This window comes from Ursus arctos, unplaced genomic scaffold (assembly GCF_023065955.2).
Source record: "Ursus arctos isolate Adak ecotype North America unplaced genomic scaffold, UrsArc2.0 scaffold_1, whole genome shotgun sequence".
Lineage (NCBI taxonomy): Eukaryota > Metazoa > Chordata > Mammalia > Carnivora > Ursidae > Ursus > Ursus arctos.
In genome coordinates this window covers 73189206-73211243 of record NW_026622763.1, presented here as the reverse complement: position 1 = coordinate 73211243, position 22038 = coordinate 73189206, and the positions used below count along the sequence as shown (strand labels likewise).

The window sequence follows — 22038 nt, the reverse complement described above, 5'->3', positions numbered from 1 at the left end:
GATGCGAGGGTGGTTCAACATTCGCAAATCAATCAGTGTCATAGATTTTATCCAGAAGGAAAAATTCAAAACTCATGATTCTCTCAATAGATGCAGAAAAAACATTTGACAAAATACAGCATCCTTTCCTGATTAAAACCCTTCAGAGTGTAGGGATAGAGGGTACATTCCTCAATTTCATAAAAACCATCTATGAAAAGCCTACAGCAAATATCATCCTAAATGGGGAGAAGCTGGAAGCCTTTCCCTTAAGATCAGGAACACGACAAGGATGCCCACTCTCGCCATTATTATTCAACGTAGTACTAGAAGTCCTTGCAACAGCAATCAGACAACAAAAAGGGATAAAACGTATCCAAATCGGCAAAGAAGAAGTCAAACTGTCTCTCTTCACAGATGACATGATACTTTATATGGAAAACCCAGAAGAATCCACTCCCAACCTATTAGAAGTTATAGAGCAATTCAGTAATGTGGCGGGATACAAAATCAATGCTCAGAAATCAGTTGCATTTCTATACACGAACAATGAGACTGAAGAAAGAGAAATTAGGGAATCCATCCCATTTACAATAGCACCAAAAACCATACGTTACCTTGGAATTAACTTAACCAGAGACGTAAAGGATCTATATTCTAGAAACTATAAATCACTCCTGAAAGACATTGAAGAAGACACAAAAAGATGGAAAATATTCCATGCTCATGGATCAGAAGAATTAACATAGTTAAAATGCCCATGCTACCCAGAGCAATCTACACTTTCAATGCTATCCCGATCAAAATACCAACGACATTTTTCAAAGAACTGGAACAATTAGTCCTTAAATTTGTATGGAATCAGAAAAGGCCCCGAATCGCCAAGGAACTGTTGAAAAGGAAAAACAAAGCTGGGGGCATCACAATGCCGGATTTCGAGCTGTACTACAAAGCTGTGATCACAAAGACAGCATGGTACTGGCACAAAAACAGACACATAGACCAGTGGAACAGAATAGAGAACCCAGAAATGGACCCTCAGCTCTTTGGGCAACTAATCTTTGATAAACCAAGAAAAAACATCCGGTGGGAAAAAAGACAGTCTCTTCAATAAATGGTGCTGGGAAAATTGGACAGCTACATGCAAAAGAATGAAACTTGACCACTCTCTCACACCGTACACAAAGATAAACTCCAAATGGATGAAAGACCTCGATGTGAGACAGAAATCCATCAAAATCCTAGAGGAGAACATAGGCAGCAACCTCTACGACATCGGCCAAAGCAACCTTTTTCATGACACATCTCCAAAAGCAAGAGAAACAAAAGATAAAATGAACTTGTGGGACTTCATCAAGATAAAAAGCTTCTGCACAGCCAAGGAAACAGTCAGAAAAACTAAGAGGCAGCCCACAGAATGGGAGAATATATTTGCAAGTGAAGCTACAGATAAAAGACTGGTATCCAAGATCTACAAAGAACTTCTCAAACTCAATACGTGAGAAACAAATAAACAAATCATAAAATGGGCAGAAGATATGAACAGACCCTTGTCCAATGATGACATACAAATGGCTAACAAACACTTGAAAAAGTGTTCAAAATCATTACCCATCAGGGAAATTCAAATCAAAACCACACTGAGATACCACTTTATGCCAGTTAGAATGGCAAAAATTGACAAGGCAAGAAACAACAATTGCTGGAGAGGATGTAGAGAAAGGGGATCCCTCCTACATTGTTGGTGGGAATGCAAGTTGGTACAGCCACTCTGGAAAACAGTGTGGAGGTCCCTTAAAAAGTTAAAAATTGAGCTACCCTATGACCCGGCCATTGCACTACTGGGTATTTACCCCAAAGATACAGACGTAGTGAAGAGAAGGGCCATATGCACCCCAATGTTCATAGCAGCATTGTCCACAATAGCTAAATCGTGGAAGGAACCGAGATGCCCTTCAACAGATAACTGGATTAAGAAGTTGTGGTCCATATGTACAATGGAATATTACTCAGCTATCAGAAAGAACGAGTTCTCAACATTGCTGCAACATGGACGGCACTGGAGGATATAATGCTAAGTGAAATAAGTCAAGCAGAGAAAGACAATTATCATATGATTTCTCTCATCTGTGGAACATAAGAAATAGGAAGACTGGTAGGGGACGAAAGGGATAAAGAAAGGAGGGTAATCAGAGGGGGAATGAAGCATGAGACACTATGGACTCTGAGAAACAAACTGAGGGCTTCAGAGGGGAGGGGGGTGGGGGAATGGGATAGGCTGGTGATGGGTAGTAAGGAGGGCACGTATTGCATGGTGCACTGGGTGTTATACACAACTAATGAATCATCGAACTTTACATCAAAAACCAGGGATGTACTGTATGGTGACTAACACAATATAATAAAAAAACATTAAAAAAAAGATTTAAGGAATAGGGAAGAGTTGAAGAGCTATGAACTATACTTAATTAGCTTACTCCAAAGCCTATCATGTCTCTCGCAACAATATGAGATTTCATTGAATCCGAAACATCATGGATTATAAGTTACATCATTATTTATCACTATATAGAAGAAAACATTGCCATCAATTGTAAATATATCCCTATTCAGAGGTTTTGAAATATGAAACAATGTATGTCTCAACATCGCTGGAATTTAACATTTTATTTTTAATTTAGAGATGTAATGTTGAAAGGGGTAGGGGAAAAAAGTCCTCTTTTGTTAGAAATGAGAAAAAAAATAAACTTTTGAAGTCAAAACTAGAACACAGAGCTATTGTATAGAGTTTTATATTTCCTGTTTTTGCTTTTTAAGACCTAATGTCCTATGTATTTTATACTCAATAATTTTTTGGGGTGATTTGATGGCCCTCAACAGAAAATGCTACCCCACTCAGGGACAGAAACTCTAAAACCACTTTTACAGTTTTCCAGAACTATATAACTCTGTAGAAATGCTTTAATATACCAAGTTTTGCTGTATGGAAAATTATCTACTTTTGTTTATAGTACATTTGTATTATAACATAGAAGTCTTAATACATAACTGTTATATCATTAGGAGATGATCTTTTCCTAAAAGGTTTTAAAGTAGATTAATATTAAAATATTGACATCTGAAACATTAGCTTTTGTTCTTACTATGCAGATTTTCCCTGGTGTACCAAATACCTTGGTGAGTTAAAATAGAAAGGTGGAGATATTCTTTAGAATAATTTGAGCCTGTTGTTTTTAAAAGTAAATGTCTTTTTCTAAACTCTAATGATTATAATTTAAGGGTGTTAACTGTATATATTCTAAAGTAAGCAATTTCAGATGCCAAAACTATCTTGAAGCATCAAATCTAATCTATAAAATAGAGACCGTATCAGAGCTCAGAGCACAAGTCTAACTGCTGTAAAAGACTGTTTGCCAGAAACTACTCATCAATTGTAAGGCACACACTACTATACTCTTTCAATCAACTACACTTATTATTAAGCTGACCAGTATAGTAACTACTAGATGAATACAGTATTATTTACAGTATAATTTTTAAATTCAGCAGTCCCATTTTATATAGAATTAAGTTTTGAAGTCAATAGAGCAAAATCACAGAATGTTAAAATTAGCCCATTGAGTTAGACTACAAAAAGGAACAAAAGGAAAATCTTTGTATATCTAGGCATTTGAACTATTATGCTTTTAAGATCAGTATCAAATCCCTAGGTAAGAAGGGTATAAGTGGAAAATTATAAAGTGTTTCTGTTTTAAAGTGTTTTTCCATTTTTGCATTAATATAAGTACCTAATAAATTCTTAGGATTAACTGAGATACTGGAAACTGGGGAAATTATAATTTGAAGTTAACCTTTAAGTTAAATGTTCATTTTACAAAATCTTGCCATTTGCAACGACATGGACAGAACTAGAGGGTAATATGCTAAGCGAAATAAGTCAATCAGAGAAAGACAATTATCACATGATCTAATTCATATGGGGAATTTAAAAAACAAAACAAGAGGGTCATGGGGAAGAGAGGAAAAAAATAAAACGAAATGATATCAGAGAGGGAGACTAACCATAAAAGACTTTTAGTCACAGGAAACTGAGTGATGGAGGGGGGGCAGTGGGTGGGATGGGGTTACTGGGTGATGGATATTAAGGAGGGCACGTGATGTAATGAGCACTGGGTATTATATAAGACTAATGAATCACTGACCTCTACCTCTGAAACCAATAATACATTATATGTTAATTAATTGAATTTAAATAAAAAAAGTTAAATGTTCATTTTATTTAACTCCAATATATAATAACTATTTATGAAAATATTTGATATTAAGGATAATATTTAACTACTTGCCAGGCCATAAGGAATTTCTTCTAATTAAAGCACCAATTGGACTTGAATGAAAAGCACAGTTATTTACCTATTACATCTTCCCTTTAGAAAGACACTGTGATTCAAAAGTAAATCAGAAAAGGATTTGACTTCTTACCACTATCTGTTTCTAGCTCAGAGACCCATAATGTACACTTACACTAAAAATCGGCACTTAACTTTACTTTACAGAAACATTCCACTACTCTCTTCTTCCTAACCATTTCCTCACTTCAGTATCATTAACACTTCTTATAAAGCAATTTAGACACTAAAATTCTCACACACTCAGCAAGTCCTCAGAGTAAGGACAACAAATATAAAGCACTGCATTCCAGAGGACAGAGCCAGGAAAAGTTTGTGCTTTGCAGCTCTGGACATACAGAAGGATAAAAATTTTCATGCACTAAACATAGTCAAACTATAGATAGTCTCAGATTCTGCAGAATAAATTATTTTACTCAAGAGAGAACTTGGCAGCAGGAGCAAAACTCACTGAGCTAAGCACTAGAAATTGCATTGGTTCTCTGTGTATCAAGCCTCTTTCCTACTATAAACATAAGAGGGGATGGGGACAGTAAGAGGAATCAAGAACTCATGAATCTTAAAATTGTCATGGAGAGATCTCCAAGGCTAAGCTAAACAGAAAAGTATACACTGTATAGGTCCCATGAAAATATTTTTGCATATGGCACTACATTGAAGGCAAAGATAAATAGCATATATATGGATATATGTGTTAAGAACATACATATAAGAGGAAATTAAATAAACTTGTAAAAATACATCCCATGTTTCCAGTAATTGCAGACTGAAAAACAGGAAAGATGAAATGTTTGCTGGCCTGTGTAAGAAAACACTGTATGAAACTACTTATACGATGGGAAAAATTAAATTTGTCTTTGCTGTAAAGGACCAATAGATACTACATAAAATCAAATCCTTGATATAGAAAGAATTTTTAAAAATTCTCCCAGAATACAGAAGAAGGTAACATGAAAAATAAAATGATGAAAGATAAAATGCTGCACTAGAGAGAAGAGAGACAAGGACAAGTCCAACCAAAAAAAAAAAAAAAAAGAGTAATTATCAAAAAGAATACAGAAAAAAATTGAACAAAAAGAATGAGCAGAAATTTTAATAGTAAAACAAAAACACCCTTCATTTGTTTTGAATTTACAAGTCAAATTGGATTCACCATCCTTCAAGCAAAATTAATGAGAGGCAATCCATGTGTAAATATTCTGGTAAATATCCATTGCCCTCCTTTAAACATCCTAGTCCTTTTAACTTTGGTTCAACCATTTATTTTTTTTCAACCATGTATTCTTAAATAATTTTAGACTTAAAGTTGCAAAAAATAATACATAGTATCCCTTAGCCTACCTTCTCCTAATTTTAACAATTTATATAATCATAGAACGATGAGGAAAAACAAAAATTAGCATTGGTACAATACTATTAACTAAACCAAACCCTATTTAAATGTCACAAGTTTTTCCACAAATGTTCTTTTCCTGTTTCAGGATCTAACCCAAGACCCCATATTATATTAATTTGTGATCTCTCCTTACTCTCCTCCAATCTGAAATTTACAGTCTTTCCTTGTCTTTCATGACTTTGACACATTTAAAGCGTACTGGTCAGTTATTTTATAGATTATCCAACAATATGAGTTTGGTATTTTCTCTTGATTAAAAAGAAGTTATACAGGGGCTCCTACCTGGCTCAGTCGGTAGAGCATGCGACTCTTGATCGTGGGGTTGTGATTTCAAGCCCCACTTTGGGTGTAGAGGTTACTTTTAAAAAAGTAAAATCTCAGCAGTTTCCATGCTCAGTGGGGAGTCTGCTTGAGGATTCTCTGTCTCCCTCTCCCTCTATCCCTCCCCCAGCTCTTTCTCTCTCTCAAATAAATAAATCTTAAAAAAAAAATTAAAGATCTCAACTAATGTCTTAGGTAGACAGCTCTCTAATGGAAGTTCTCTGAGTCTTGTATGTACCCAGCTATGCCTAATTCGACAGACATAGGCAAACATACAGTTGCAAAAAGTTAAATAAGCTATATGGAAAAAAAAAATTTTTGAAGATTTATTTATTTGAGAGAGAGAGATTGCAGGAGAGAGAGCACAAACGAGGGGGGGCGGAGGGAAAGGGGCAGAGGGAGAAGGAGAAGCAGACTCCCCACTGAGCAGGGAGGCTGATGCAGGGCTTAATCCCAGGACCCTGGGATCGTGGTCTGGGCCAAAGGCAGGCGCTTGGCCAACTGGGCCACCCAAGCACCATGGAAGATTTTTCTTATTGGAAATAAATGCGGGGGGGTGGGGGGAGGTGCCTGGGTGGCTCAGTTGGTTGGGTGTCTGCCTTTGGCTCAGGTTGTGGTCCCGGGGTCCTGGAATCAAGCCCTGCATCAGCCTCCCTGCTCAGCAGGAAGCCTGCTTCTAACTCTCCCACTCCCCCTGCTTATGTTCTCACTCTATCTCTCTGTCAAATACATAAATAAAATCTTAAAAAATAATAATAAAATCTTAAAAAAAAAAAAGAAGAAGTCATGCATTTAGGGCAAGAATATCACAGACGTGATGTGACATGAGTGTATCATTTCAAGAGATACAAGATGCCGGTATATCTGATTGCTGGTAATATTAACCTTGATCACTTTAAGCCTGAAAAGTAAATTTGCCTAAGTAGCAGACCTAATAAGTGGCAGATCCAGGATTCTAACTTAAGTATGCTTTCTACCAAGTAGCTGGTCATCTGAAATCCCTAAGAGTAAAGTTCATTGACAAACCTATCCGTGCACAAAGAACTTCCCATTAGGATTTTAGAGCTTCCCTCTTAAATATGGACACGCAATCATCTTAGAAGAACGCCTCCAGAATGAGAGACCATAACAAACAGAAAGAAACATATAATGCAGGGGACAGAAGAAAATATCAAAGTTACTATAATTAATAGCCTCTTAGAGATAAGAGAAAACTAATGAGAAGTGGTCCATGCATAGACATCCTGGCATGTTTTCTCAAACATATTAGTCCTTTTAACTTTTTTTCCAAGTTATTTCAACTTTATTTCAAGTTATTATGAAGTAATTTCAGATTTACAGAAAAGTTGTAGAAATAATACAGTTTCTGTATATCCTTCACCCTACTGTTCTTTGACTAGAGGGCACTGGTACAGGGAATGAATATTAATACGATCCTCTTAATTAAACTATATATCTTACTCAAATTGTACTAGTTTTTCCATTAATGTGATAGCTGAAATAAATTAAATGTAAAAGGGTTAAACATTATAGGCAAAAGCTTTTGAGAAAATAGAACGAAAAAAGAGGTGAATAATAATAGAGAAAAAGATAAAATTAGAATATTAATCCAAAAAATTTTTTTAAAGATTAGAAGATTAATCCAAGAGGGCGCCTGGGTAGCGCAGTCGTTAAAGCGTCTGCCTTCGGCTCAGGGCGTGATCCCGGCGTACCGGGATCGAGTCCCACATCGGGCTCCTCCACTGGGAGCCTGCTACTTCCTCTCCCACTCCCCCTGCTGTGTTCCCTCTCTCGCTGGCTGTCTCTCTGTCACATAAATAAATAAAATCTTAAAAAAAAAAAAAAAAAAGATTAATCCAAGAAGTCAAATATTAATTCCAGAAAAAGAAATGGTTTGGAGGAAAGTAGCAAAAGTTAACACAATAAAATTCCCTAGGAAGTTAAAGACAAGGGTCTCTAGATTAAAAGGGCCTCCAATTACTTGGCATAATTACTGCAAAAGACTCACAGTAAGACACATTATTATGAAATTTCAGAATGGTAGGGATAAAAAAGAACCCTAAAGCAAGAAAATAGATCACATACAAAGAATCAGCAACACTGGAAGCTAGAAAACAATGGAGAAAAGCTTTAAAAATATTTAATGAAAATTTTAATCTAGGATTCTATAATAGACAAGTGTAAATGGAAAAAAATATATTTTCACACAGTAGAGTCTCAAAAAATTTACTTCACATGCATCCTTCTCAGGATGCTGCTAAATGTGTATTTCACCAAAACAAGAGAATAAACTAGGAAAAGATATGGGATGAAAAAAAAAAAAACCCAGAAAACAAAAAAACAGGCATCTAACACAGGGCAAAGCTATGGGAATTGCAAGGATGACAACAAAAAGAAGTCTCAGGATGATGGCTGTTTAGCTGATTTAGAGAGCAATCAGTTCTGAATTAGAGCAAGATTCAGGACTGTTCTCTGCAGGAGAAGTAATTTTTATTTGTGTAGAAAGTTGTATTAAGTATCTTACAGAACTGTGGAAAGAATATGGGGAGACTTTGTCATAGGTCTGAAGAAAACGAAATGAATGGGGAAAATGAAGCATTTAGTAAAATACAAAAAGGTGTTCAAAAAAGAAAACGTAATTATAATATGCCAGATGGCTCATTTGTGAACAGTATTAAGCATAATAATTAAAATAATTAACATAAATTTAAGCAAAACTTATGCTATAAAGAGGATGGGCAAGGAAATAAAAGAGATATAAAAGAGTTAAAATCCTTATCTCCCATAAAAAAGTCATTAGATAATGAAATGTTCAGTTAATAGAGACAGAAATATAGAAATAAATGTTAGAAGAAACAAGTCAAACAAATGAACGTGGCCACCTGTGAAAAAGTGAAGTGAAATAGGAGTGGAGTGGCAGGGGAGAAGGGGTGTGTTGAAGCCCTTTTTTCCTTACCCTTTAACCACTACTATTCAATTTTTAAAACTAGGTATGTCATTATTTTAATAAAAATAAAAATAAACTTCAAAAGTGCAATGAACACCAGATTGTTTCTAGCCAAGATATATCAGGCAACTGTGAACAACATTAGGGAAAAAACCCAGGATGACATTAATAAGAAAGTAAATTTCAAAGTAAAAAGCATTAAACAAGACAGAGAAGTCCAGTTTATTGTGATAAAGAGTCAAATCTAATATGAATAAGTAAGTCTAATAATGTAACATCAAAAATATAAAGTAGGGGCACCTGGCTGGCTTAGTCAGAGGAGCGTGCCCCTCTTGATCTAGGGGTCATGAACTCGAGCCCCACATGGGGTGTAGAGAATATGTAAATAAAACTTTAAAAAATAAAATAGAGGGGGCACCTGGGTGGCTCAGTCAGTTGACTGTCTCCCCCTTGATTTTGGCTCAGATCACGATCTTAGGGTTGTGAGATTGAGCCCCTCATTGGGCTATACACTCAGCAGGGTCTGCTCAAGATTCTCTTTTTTCCTCTCCCTCCGCCCCTTCTCCCAGCTCACTCGCTCGCTTGCTCTCTAAAAATAAATAAATAAATCTTTTTAAAAATTAATTAAATGAAAAGGTCAGTCTAATAATGTAACATCAAAAGTATAAAGGGCACCTGGCTGGCTCACTTGGAAGAATGTGCAACTCTTGATCTCAGGGTTGTAAATTCGAGCGCCATCTTGGGTATAGAGATTACTTAATAAAAATAAGAAACGTAAAATATATACGTTAAGTAAAAACTGCTAGAAATACCAAGAGAAAGAAGCACAGCTGTGATAGAAGACTTTAATATCATAATCATAACTCAGATTTGAATAAATAAGACCTAAAAACAACATATATGAATAATACACATGAATTTTGTGCCTTGCAAAGAGAAAGCTGCTTCTTTTCTAACATTTACATAAGTTGATAATATTTTAGTCACAAAGTAAATGTAAATTCAATAAAGTATACTGGCTATTTTCACTGACTATAATGAGTTACGTGTATGAAAGGAGAGCAGTGCAAGGCAAAAGTATTGAGAGACTGACCCCTAGTAGGCAAGGTTGCCTACTGAAATGGCAACAAAGAGTTGTTATAGCCTAGATGATGATGCCTAAGGGCTCTATGTCCTGGTCATGACAAACCCCACTCCTTCTCAAACCACAGCATGAGGTAGGACCACTCTCCATTCCTCTACTTTTTTTCCACCCATCTAAATATTACCAACCATCTTAGCTGATGATACCCTCAGGAGAAAATTTTCTCAAGGCGAAAACCACAAAACACCTGAGAACAACAACACAATAAGTAATGTGTGAGAGAAATAGCAATGAACTATAATTGATATTAACATATTAGGTTCAGGTGTACAACATATGTATATATTATGAAATTATCACAGCAAGTCTAGTTAACATCCAAAACCTCACATATTTACAATTTTTTTCTTATGATAAGAACTCTTAAGATCTACTCTTAGCAACTTTCAAATATGCAATACAGTATTATTAATTATAGTCACCATGCTGTACATTAGTAGTCATTGAGAAATGTCTTCTATATATATTAACAAAGCAGTTATTTTTGCTTACTTTTCCATTATTCAGACTTAAGATTCTATCAATTTGAGTTAGTTTTCTTCACACAACTAAGTAAGATGTAATATACTGAAATTTCTTATATATTCACTTAGCCATTCTTTCTTGAGTACTTCAGACTTTAGTCACACCTTTCATGAAACAGTGTTAAGAGCATGTATCTGTTATCTTTAAAACTTAAGAATGAATACATTAGTGACAGATTTTAAAGTATTTGTACATTGCAAAACACCTTATCTTCCTTCATTCTTTCTGCAGTGAAATGTTCTTAACCTAAACTCTATTAGCTCTTCACTGCAAGGGTGAAAAGTCCTCCTATTTCATCTTGTAAACCTTTAAGGAAAAGACCCTTATATCATTCAGGAAATTTTAACCAAGGTTTATTTAAAACCCTCCTCTCTCAACTTTAAAAATTGGCCAAAACAATTTTTACTTGAAAAATATTTAAAGGATATATCTTGTTTTATACTGTCAATTTTGTCTTTTTCATATATACCATTTTATATCACTTCATAATGTTTATACTACCTGGAGGTTACCTCAGCTCCTTTATTTTCACTTTCTATCTTGACTTTTGGTACTTTTTTCCCCATTCTTGAATGCTCTTTAAGAAATTTTCTTTAAAAAGAAGGGAGTCAAAATCAAATCAGTTTGTTTATCTTTCTAATCCGACAAAGATTTAATTGAAAATTAAATTGAAACTACATCTAAAATAAAAAACTTTAATTATGGCTTAAGATTATTCCTTTCTGTTTCTGACTCATATTACTATGTACTGTCAAATATGACAGAATCTAAACAAATTATGGGCCATAAGTTAATCAATAAATCACATAAGTAAGTTGCCCTTTGCATAGACACGTCAATATGGACTCTACCATAAGACAAGCCTTAAGTAACAACTCATTCTCAGTAGTACAATTTATCAAGCATTTATTGAACATTACATTTGAAAAACAGTATTTGAAGTGCTGTAAATATAATTAGTAAGATTTCACCCTCAAGACTATATTCAGTTCTGTTCATGCCCTCAGTCCATAATTTTTTCCGAACTTTGTTACTTGTAATGTAATGTTACATTAAAAAAATTTTCGTGTGTGAACATTTAGTGGACTCAAAAGTACCACTTCTGTACGTTTAAGTGTAGTAAAATTACTAATGGGGAACAAGAGAAGGATGTCCCACTTCACTTCTCCATTTCAACATTGTACTGAAAGTCCTAGCAAATGAAATAAGAAAAGAAAAGGAAACAAAAGTATACAGATTGGGAAGGAAGAAATAAAACTGCCTTTGTTTGCAGATGACATGATCATCTATGTAGAAAATCCAGAAGAACTGACCAAAAAACTCCTGGAAGTAATAAGCAATTATAACAAGGCTGCAGGATATAAGGTTAATACGCAAAATTCAATTGCTTTTCTGCTTACCAGCAATGAATTAAAAAATGAAATACTTAAGTGTAAATCTAACAAAATATGTACAAGATCAGATGAGAAAAATTACAAAACTCTGATGAAAGAAATCAAAGAACTAGATAAATGAAGAGCTATTCCATGTGCATGAATAGGAAGATGCCATGTTGTCAAGATGTTAGTTCTTTCCAATTTTAGCTACAGGTTCACCACAACCCCAGCCAAAATCTGAGCAAGTTAGTTTGTGGATATTGACAAACAGATTTTAAAGTTTATATGAAAAGGCAAAAGACCCAGAATAACCAACACAATATTAAAGGAAAGAACAAAATCAGAGAGTCTGATACTACTCAACTTCAAGACACTATAAAGCTATAGTAATCAAGACAATGTGGTATTAGTAAAAGAACAGACAAATAAATCAATGTAACAGAATAGAGAGCCCAGAAATAGACCCATATATATTCAACTGATCTTTGACAGAGGAGTAAATGCAATACAATGGAGAAAAGATAAATCTTATCAACAAATGATGCTGAAACAACCAGATATCCACATACAAAAAGTGAATCTAGACACAGATGTTACACTTCTCACAAAAATTAATTCAAAGTCGATCACAGATCTAAATGTAAAACACAAAACTGTAAAACTCCTAGAAGATAACATAGGAAAAAATCTAAATGGCCATGAGTTTGACAGTGACTTTTTAGATACAACACCAAAGGCATGATTCATGAGAGAAATAACTGATAAGTTGGGCTTTATTAAAATTAAAAACTTCAGCTCTGTGAAAGACAGTTTCAAGAGAATAAAAGACAAGCCACAGATTGAGAGAAAACAAAAACATCTGATAAAGAAATGCTATCCAAAATATACAGAGAATTCTTAAAGTTGAGCAATTAGAAAATGAACAAACTGATTTTAAAAACGGGGCTATGGCCTTAATAGACACCTCACCAAAGAAGATATACAAATGGAAAATATGCATATGGAAAGATACTTAACATAAGTATGCCAATAGGGAATTGCAAATTAAAATGAGATACCACTATACACCTATTACAATGTCGAAAATACAAAGCACTGACAATACCAAATGCTGACAGGGATGCGGAGCAACAAGAACTCTCATTCATTGCTGGTAGAAATGGTACAGCTAGTTTGGAAGACAGTTTGGCAGTTCATTATGAAACTAACCATACTCTTACCATAGAATCTAACCGCACTCTCAGCTATTAGAATACCCTAGTGACTTGAAAACTTATGTCCATGGGGGACCTGGATGGCTCAGTCGGTTAAGCATCTGCCTTCAGCTCAGGTCATGATCTTGGGGTCCTAGGATCAAGCCCCACATCGGGCTCTCTGCTGAGCAGGGAGCCTGCTTCTCCCTCTCCCTCTGCCTTCTGTTCTACCTGCTTGTGCTCTGTCAAATAAATAAAATCTTAAAAAAAGAAAGAAAATGTATGTCCACACAAATACCTGCACACAGATGTTTATAACAGCTTTATTCACAACTGTCAAAACTTGGAAGCAACCAAGATGCCCTTCAGTAGGTGAATGGATAAATAAATTGTGGTATATCCAAACAATGGAATATCATTTAGCGATAAAAAGAAATGAGCTATAAAGCCATAAAAGACATGGAGGAACCTTAAATACATATTATTAAGTGAAAGAAGCCAGTTTGAAAACACTACATACTATATGTTCAACTATATGACATTTTGAAAAAGGTAAAACAATGGAAACAGTAAAAAAGTGAATGGTTGCTAGGGGGTGAGGGAGGGAGAGAGGAATACAGCACAGAGAATTTTTAGGTCAATGAAACTATTCTACATGATAGTATAATGATGGATACATATCATTATACATTTGTCAAAACCAATAGAATGTATAACACCAAGAGTGAACCCTAATGTAAACTATGGACCTTGGGTAATAATGATGTGTCAGTGTAGGTTCATCAGTTGTAACTGACTGCCAGATGTTAGTGGAGGAGGTTACCCATGTATGAGGTTAGGAAGTCTATGGGAACTCTGTACTTTTCTTTTTTTTTTTTTTAAGATTTTTTATTTATTTATTTGACAGAGATAGAGACAGCCAGCGAGAGAGGGAACACAAGCAGGGGGAGTGGGAGAGGAAGAAGCAGGCTCATAGCGGAGAAGCCTGATGTGGGGCTCGATTCCATAACGCCGGGATCATGCCCTGAGCCGAAGGCAGACACTTAACCGCTATGCCACCCAGGCGCCCCAAGGAACTCTGTACTTTTCTGACCAATTTTTGCTATGAACTTAAAGCTGTTCTAAAATATTAAGCCTGTTTTTTTAAATTATTAAGGTATTTAGTTTCTAATCTATATTTTGAATTATTGATTTCCTATATTCAGTAGTATAATTAGTTGTGGATGTGCCCCATATGAAAAATAAACATTGAAATACTGTTAATAATTGTTTCCTATCAGTCCGTGATTATATTGTCATAATTATGACAATCTTTTCTTTGTACTTACATCTTCTTTAAAAGGTAATGTGCATTATATATAATATACATATTATATATTTACTCATTATAATGTATAATTATTGGAAGTTTTTGTTTTCCACACAAATGGCTACACTTTTCATCTTCTTAATACATTTTAAGAGATAGTATATCCCAGCTCAATCAGATTCTCTAAAAGAATTAGGGAATTACACTAATTAAGTTCAGAATCATTTTGCTGCTCTTAAATATACAGACCTGCATCTTGCTGCCTTTGGTTTTCTTGAAACATTAAAATTGTATCTGAGATTGCATTAAGATGGCCAAACTGAATATTATGTCACTTTTTATACTTGAAATGTTAATGATGATTGTGTACAAGAGATGGGGTCTATATGCTGTCATGAGTACCTTTGTAGTAAAAAAGTTACATACTGATTTCTGAAATGGTGTTATAGAATAATCACTGTTCTAAACATTTACATTTAATCTCAAGGAAAAGAATTACTAAAATTCTGTACTGAGTTTTAAAGTTAATTTAGTCTGAAGAACCCCCCCCCAAAGAGGCTGTGGATAAAAATGTATTGCAATATAACTTATTTCCTTTATAATCCTATATATTTTATATTTAAAAACATGGTTCTGAGAAGGGATCCATATACCTCAGTATACTACCAAAGGAGTACATGGCACACATGCACACATACACAAAAACAGTTAACCTCTCGCAACTATTTATGAAAACTTATGTTGTACCTGTAATATAGAGAGAGAAGAAACAAAAATTAAAAAACAAAAAGTTTCCCTCTGTGTTAGAGTCACTTTATTTCACTTGTAACATAAATTTTTGCAAAGAGGAACGTCTTTAACCACATGTTCCTAATTATAAGAGCTTTTAAGTCTTCCATACGGGTTGAGGCTATTCAAACTAGATAAGCAATAATATAGGAAGAAGGTTGATAAGAAATAATACCAGCCAGACATTGCAAATACAGTTTACCACATTAAATAAACACAACTTACTACAACAAATATTATAACAAATGTAATTTTCTATTTAAAAAACACTAATAGTCTGTGTTAAAAAGTCAAGGCCTTGGAAGTATTAGAAACAAACTTCAATATTATAGGATAGTTCTTTGTGCTTTTGTAAAGACAGGAAACTTAATTTCTGATGGTAAAACATAGAATAAGTATGGATTTAACTTAAACATTATGGTAACTAGTGCACAGATACTTACTAATCTTATATATCTAAACATGTACCTAGTTAATCCTGTTCTTCGTAGTCTCAAAAACATTAGTTTCAATAGTTTCTGAGTTTCTCTCACGGTTTCTATTAAACTTGTAATGTCTGATTTTGACTTTCATTTAATCAAGGTGAATCCAATATATTTGAGGTTGGTGATAATTTATTTCCACAATATGGAGTATATACACTCTTTAAATTTAAGGCATCTTATTAAGGTTTTCCCTCAGAGATTTTCAGAAGCTCTCGGCCTGAAAATTTCTTTGCAGCCTGAACAGGTTAAAGCAGGCGTCAACAAACTTTTATAAAGAACCCAATAGTCTATATTTTTAGGTTTGAGGCTACACAGTCTCTATCTCAACTATTTGATACTTGTAGCATGAAAACGACCACAGATAAAATATAAACAATGAGTTGACTGTGTGCCAGTAAAACTTCATTTACAAATACAAAAGATGGACCAGACTTGGCCTGAAGGCCATAATTTCACAACTCTTGGGTTAGCCCATTGCTAGGATCATGCATCCTCGTAGAGTATAATGTGAAATACAGTACAAATGCTTTGCTTATGTTTCCTATTTTTAATTATTTCTTTTTAATCTATTTTTAACCTAACATGAATAATTTGACCCTGGGCCTCTGAACTACTTTAATATTTACATTTGTCATCAGTTCTTACCAGCCAAAATAGTTATTAATCAATGTGGGGTAAGTGTGGATAAAGATAATTTGAGGTATATATTAATGACACTGCAAAGGTAGGTATTAGTTGATACAGTATTCTAAGTCAATGTTATGCTTCTTTTATGGGGGGGAAGCTATCTCGTTGGTGATATCTGCATATCCACTTACATATTTGCATATCCAGTTACATATTTCCATTCTCAGTTTGAGCACTTAATTCCCTTGCATCCTGAGTCTGTCATTCCCTCTGATTGGACATTTTTTCTCATTTTACTCGATCTTCTTTCTTTCCCCTTTGCACGCAGATTACTTGGATGAGCATCTTCTTTTTCACAAGAGTCAACTCATCAAATCTTAATCCCTTACAGAATTGGAAACTTTTTTTGGATAACATCATCCCCTACTTTAAGGATATATAATAAGCAGTAGGATTTTGTATTACATACTTCACTAATGATGTTTTAAATTCATCTGTTTTGAAAAGGCAAGAAGGAAGAGTACAGGGGTGTCTTTTTCATTCCATATGAAATTATTGTTCCTTCAGGACTGAGATCTATTCGAACTACTCATTTAAGATTTATTGCCAAGATTTGATGACTTAGCCAAATTCCAAGGTCTCGTCCTAGTTCTTGTCCTCTTAGATTCTCTTTAATTCAATTCTGTCAACAGCCTGTGCTTAAATTTTATTAATTCTCAGATGTGGCTCTCTTTCCTTACATTCACTTTGAGTTTTCAGTATCTCTTTCAAAAATATATTTCTTCTTTTAACAGCTACTAATCATGGCACTATTCCCTTTGCCCTGGAAACTGTTTTATAAGGGAGTTTTCCTGTTTTCTTCTGCACTTTAATAGTATTTAATAGTGAATCTGGCCTTAGTGCTCTGATTCTCTTCCTAATTTAATCCTAAAAAAACAAACAAAAAACACCCGAATGAGTGGTCACGCCCTCCTCTAACTCAAAATCACGAATACACAATTTTTTTACATTTTATTTTCAGAATCCATATCTCCTACATGTTAGTTTGCCCATCTTTCTTTTCCCCTAAAATCAAAACATTACCAGTGATTTTTCTGACCTCTTGATGCTACATGGTCTATTTATATTATGTCTCCTTTTCGGCTAACTTTATAAAAATAATATATGTGTCTTTCCATTGCCAAATCCCTTTGTTAAGCTCTATTATTGCCTAACCAGATTACTATTTCTTCAAGACTTCTCTATCTTCAGTTTCCATCCTTCAGTCGTGTATACAATCTGAGTTTAGGTTTTTTAATTTGAAGTAATTTTTTCTCTTAATCATTCTCATCAACTGTTATGCACATCTTTCTAAATTCCTTACCATTAAATGTTATATTCTCCCTTCAGTATTCCCATACTTATAAACCTAAATTATTCATATACAACTATTTCTAGTTCTTTTCTTTGAGCTATAATGAAGCAAGACTGCTCCTCTTCTCCCTAGACATATGAAGTCTTCAAGTAATTCCACTTACATAGAATAGTTTGGCTTCACGTCTCTATTTTTCCTGAGAGTACCAGAGCATATTGCCAATAAGCTGTGAATAGTTGACCAGGCTTGAATAGCTATATATTGCCACAAATTTCATTCATTTACCAGATACTTATTGAGCATCTCCATGTGCTAGCCAGTATTCTAGATACTGAGAATAAAGCAATGAACAATACTGAGTTGTATTGGACAGTATTGAACAAGCCAGAGAAATTCAGGTCAGTCTATAGAGTTTAGCAAACCAAATGAGTTTGAACCCCCAGAGTGATGCTGTCCCCAACAGTAACCACTAGCCACATAAGACTAATTTCAATTTTTAATTAATTAAAATTAAATAAAATTAAAATTCAGTTCCTCAACTGCAACTAGCCACATTTTAAGTGCTAAATAGTTCCATGTGGCTAGTGGTTACCATATTTGACAGTGTAGATATAGAACTTTTCCATCAACAATTTCTATCAGATAATACTGCTCTAGAGATATTGGAAAAATATGGAAAATTTTGAGCCTACCTAAAATTAAAAAAATATATCGTGGGACAGCTTGGTTACTGAAATTAAGAGCTGACTAACACGCAAAGTGCCAAAAGGATAGTAGCAAGTAGGTGTTTCTTTGACCCAAACTAATCTTAACACAAAAAAATCTCAGGATGACACAGATACATGGAATTACTCTATTATATGGCTATCCTACCACTGCCAACTTGAAGAGTACCAACTTGAATGGTATCCTACCATTCCCAACTTGAAAACCCTTTGGGTTCTGAACAACTTTCTAAACAGCCTTCTGCCAAACTCCCCTTTTAAAAACCCACCTAATAATGTTTTCAAAAATAGAAGGAATGTTTTATCTCACTTGTTTCTGTGTTGACCTGTTCCTCATTTTTATATACTAAGCATTGTACTGTGACACTAGTTTAGAGATTGTCTAAAATAGATTGTAAGCTCTGAGAGAGGAGGAAGCAGTTCTGGAGCCCTCCTCATCTCTAGTCTCTCATTTCTTAACACTCTAATATAATTATTACACTATGTTCTGCAAGTACTGAGTAATGTTCATTGATGTCCTACATTCATCTACCCTAACTTGCTTTTTCTTTCCTGTTCAGTCTTTCTGATCTATATATTTTCTTTCTCTTTACTTAACAGACAGTGTGGAGCATTCATTATTAAGACAATTGGGCAGCTCTAGTCCAGCTCAACTGATTTCTTGTCCAATGATCCTTGTGTGGCCGAGATCCAGCTTCAACGAACCGGCTAGAAGCTGCCCGTTGTGATACTTAGGGTTAGTTAATACCTCGCCATACTTATTTATTCCATTATAAGCTGTCTAAATTTGATGAAATTTGCTTTTTCAGCTGTTCTACAAAACTACTTAGGTAATTGTGGCATGTTGGTTTATGTGTTAATCTAACTGTAGTGACATTATCTACATGTTTTATCCATTCCATAAATAATAACCACATTGGGAATAGTGAGGTGTCTTTCATTATCTCTGCTTTGTGTTATTTCTTTTCCTTTCAATCTTTTAGAAGTAATGTTTAATAGTCTTTGCTATTTATTTTAATATTTAGGATAAGTCCTTTCTAATCGAATTTTTAATACTTTCATGCTTTTTAGTATAAGTACATTTGATCTTAATGATTCAGTTCCACTACTTGCTATTTTGTCATTTAATATGCTTTTGTCTAAGTTTTTATTTGTTACTGCTACTCCTTATTTAATTTTGCTTCTGCCATGGTTTTCAAAATTTGAGTTTTATACTTTTTATAACATTTTCAAATATTAGAAAAATTCAACATGATCAGTGTTCTTACCTTTTCATGTGATTAATTTGACTGTATTAAACTTTTTCTCTCATATTTATGATAATGCTGCAGCCTTCCTATAATATAAGCCATCTGGTACCAAAATTTGTATAATATGGATAACCTAGTAGAATTGTTTTGATAAAAGAAGGGCTCACCTTTGACATGATTCCATAACACTGACTGATATTCCACTATATTTTGGTGTTCTCCGAATGCTTTAATCTTTTGAACTTTTCTTCTTATATGTTACCAATATATTCAATTTAGATGTTATTAATATTTAAAAAGACAAATATTTTCATAAAAAGGCAAAACTATTTCTTACACGAAAGCAAAACTTTAAATTCTGATTCTAAAGCCAATTCTTATTATAAAATTGGAAAATAGGTGGGGAGGAAAAGCCATTGTTCAAAAGTTACAGAATAAAGCTTAAGTGTTTTTAATCACTAAAATTTCTGTAATAGTATAAAAGAAATCCATTTTACATTCATTTGCCTTTTCTTTTACTACCTAATTTTAGGAGAGAAGAGGAAAATCCACAAATATTGGCACTACCCTAATAAATCTATCTCTCCTCTCCTCTTTTCCATCCCCAAATGTGTACATGTTCAACAGCAGAAGCAGAAATGATAGGACTTAGATCCCAAAGATTTTCCTGGTGAGTCAAATAGGGTGCTTCTTTTGAAACCATAATGAATATGTTTGTCAGCCAAGTGGTTTCATGAGAACAGCAGGACTATATGATTATATACTAGCATACAAGTATCCCATGCACATTAATTATTCTCAGTTTTGAGAAATATAAATAGACTTATTAAATATTAATAGACTTATTAAAGTCCCACAATGAAATTTCAAAAGTTTTTGTTCTGTAAGTAAACATTATTAACCACTGATGTTAAAGATCTTTTAACAGCACTATCCTTGAGAACAAAAAAATTAATGTTTTGATTTTCAAAATGTTAAACATGATGCTAAACAAATCCTGGACTGTTAATAAAAATTAATGATGTATTATTGGATAAGGCATTTTTATAATAATTGATACCCAAGTATGTTTCTTCCACAGAGCTGTATAGATTATATGCATACACACATATACTATATACATACACATATATAATTTACATATACACATTATATACATATGCATATATATAATTCATACATATACACTTCTTTAGAATTTAGCTTTATTTTGAGAAGCTAATTAAAACTGCAGAATTTATTGTCAACCTGTATATATAGAAAACATCATCATCTTTCCTTATGGCCTGGCTTGATAGATCAAACATGTTACTTCTAAAAACAGAATGAGAGGGTAAAAATTCTCCTTATGTAACTAAGTAAAACCCATTTTAATTTCTTTTTTGTAGTATATCTTCTATACATAAATTTAAAAAGTTTTTATTTACTTAGTTCCCATTTTGAAAGACCTATCTAAAGACATTTGAAATTCACTGTGTTAGAGTGAAATGGATAATACAAATATTAATATGTGTACCAATCACAAAGTAATAACTTTGCAACCTGTTTTCCCAAAATCTCTAATATAATTAGAGATAGAAAGATGGTAGCATGACAAAAGATAAAGGATCTTGGAAAATTAAGACTAACTTCCTTTCCTGTCAGCCAATTTCAGAAGGACGGCTTAGAAAAAGAGGTATGATTTAGTTTATAATACTGTTTTATAAATTTCTGCCAAAAATGGCAGTACACTATTTTCAAACAAATTTATACATAACTCCCAGATGTAGGAGTGTATTTCATGGATTTATGCTATATTTAACTAAAACAATGAATTGGGGTCATATACACAAAAAAATTTTATATCTTTCCCAGAAGTAGTGTTTGGTGGTGGATAGTATTAAAATACAGAATCAAAGGACTAGAAAAGACTTTACAGGGATATCCAATCCAACTTTGATCTCATGCTTCAACATGCCCTATTGTTGTAATAAATTTTTGGCCCCTAGGCCTATACTTTGACTAAAATGTATTCTGAAATCTCTACAGACTTCTGGGGAAAGGAGCAAAATTTTCCAAAGGGTGGGTATAATAGTCATAATCGGCGCTGTTTCTTTCAACTCTATTCAGTGTTTCCATTCCTATGCATAAATTCCTAAAAATACGCTATCAGCTCTGTCCTTCCATGTTGAGTACCAATCTCTGATTAGCAGCTGCAGTTATTGCTATT

General features: G+C 34.0%; 1 protein-coding gene across 1 annotated transcript in view; it reads left to right on the top strand.

Moving 5' to 3' along the window:
• Positions 1-20853, top strand: part of BOLL (boule homolog, RNA binding protein) — a 53067-nt gene extending 32214 nt beyond the window's left edge. The window contains exon 11 of the mRNA XM_026492247.4: positions 19180-20853. Within this exon, the coding sequence (XP_026348032.2) occupies positions 19180-19203 (24 nt within the window). The 3' untranslated portion in view covers positions 19204-20853. The remainder of the gene's footprint in view (positions 1-19179) is intronic.
• Positions 20854-22038: the final 1185 nt, after the last annotated feature.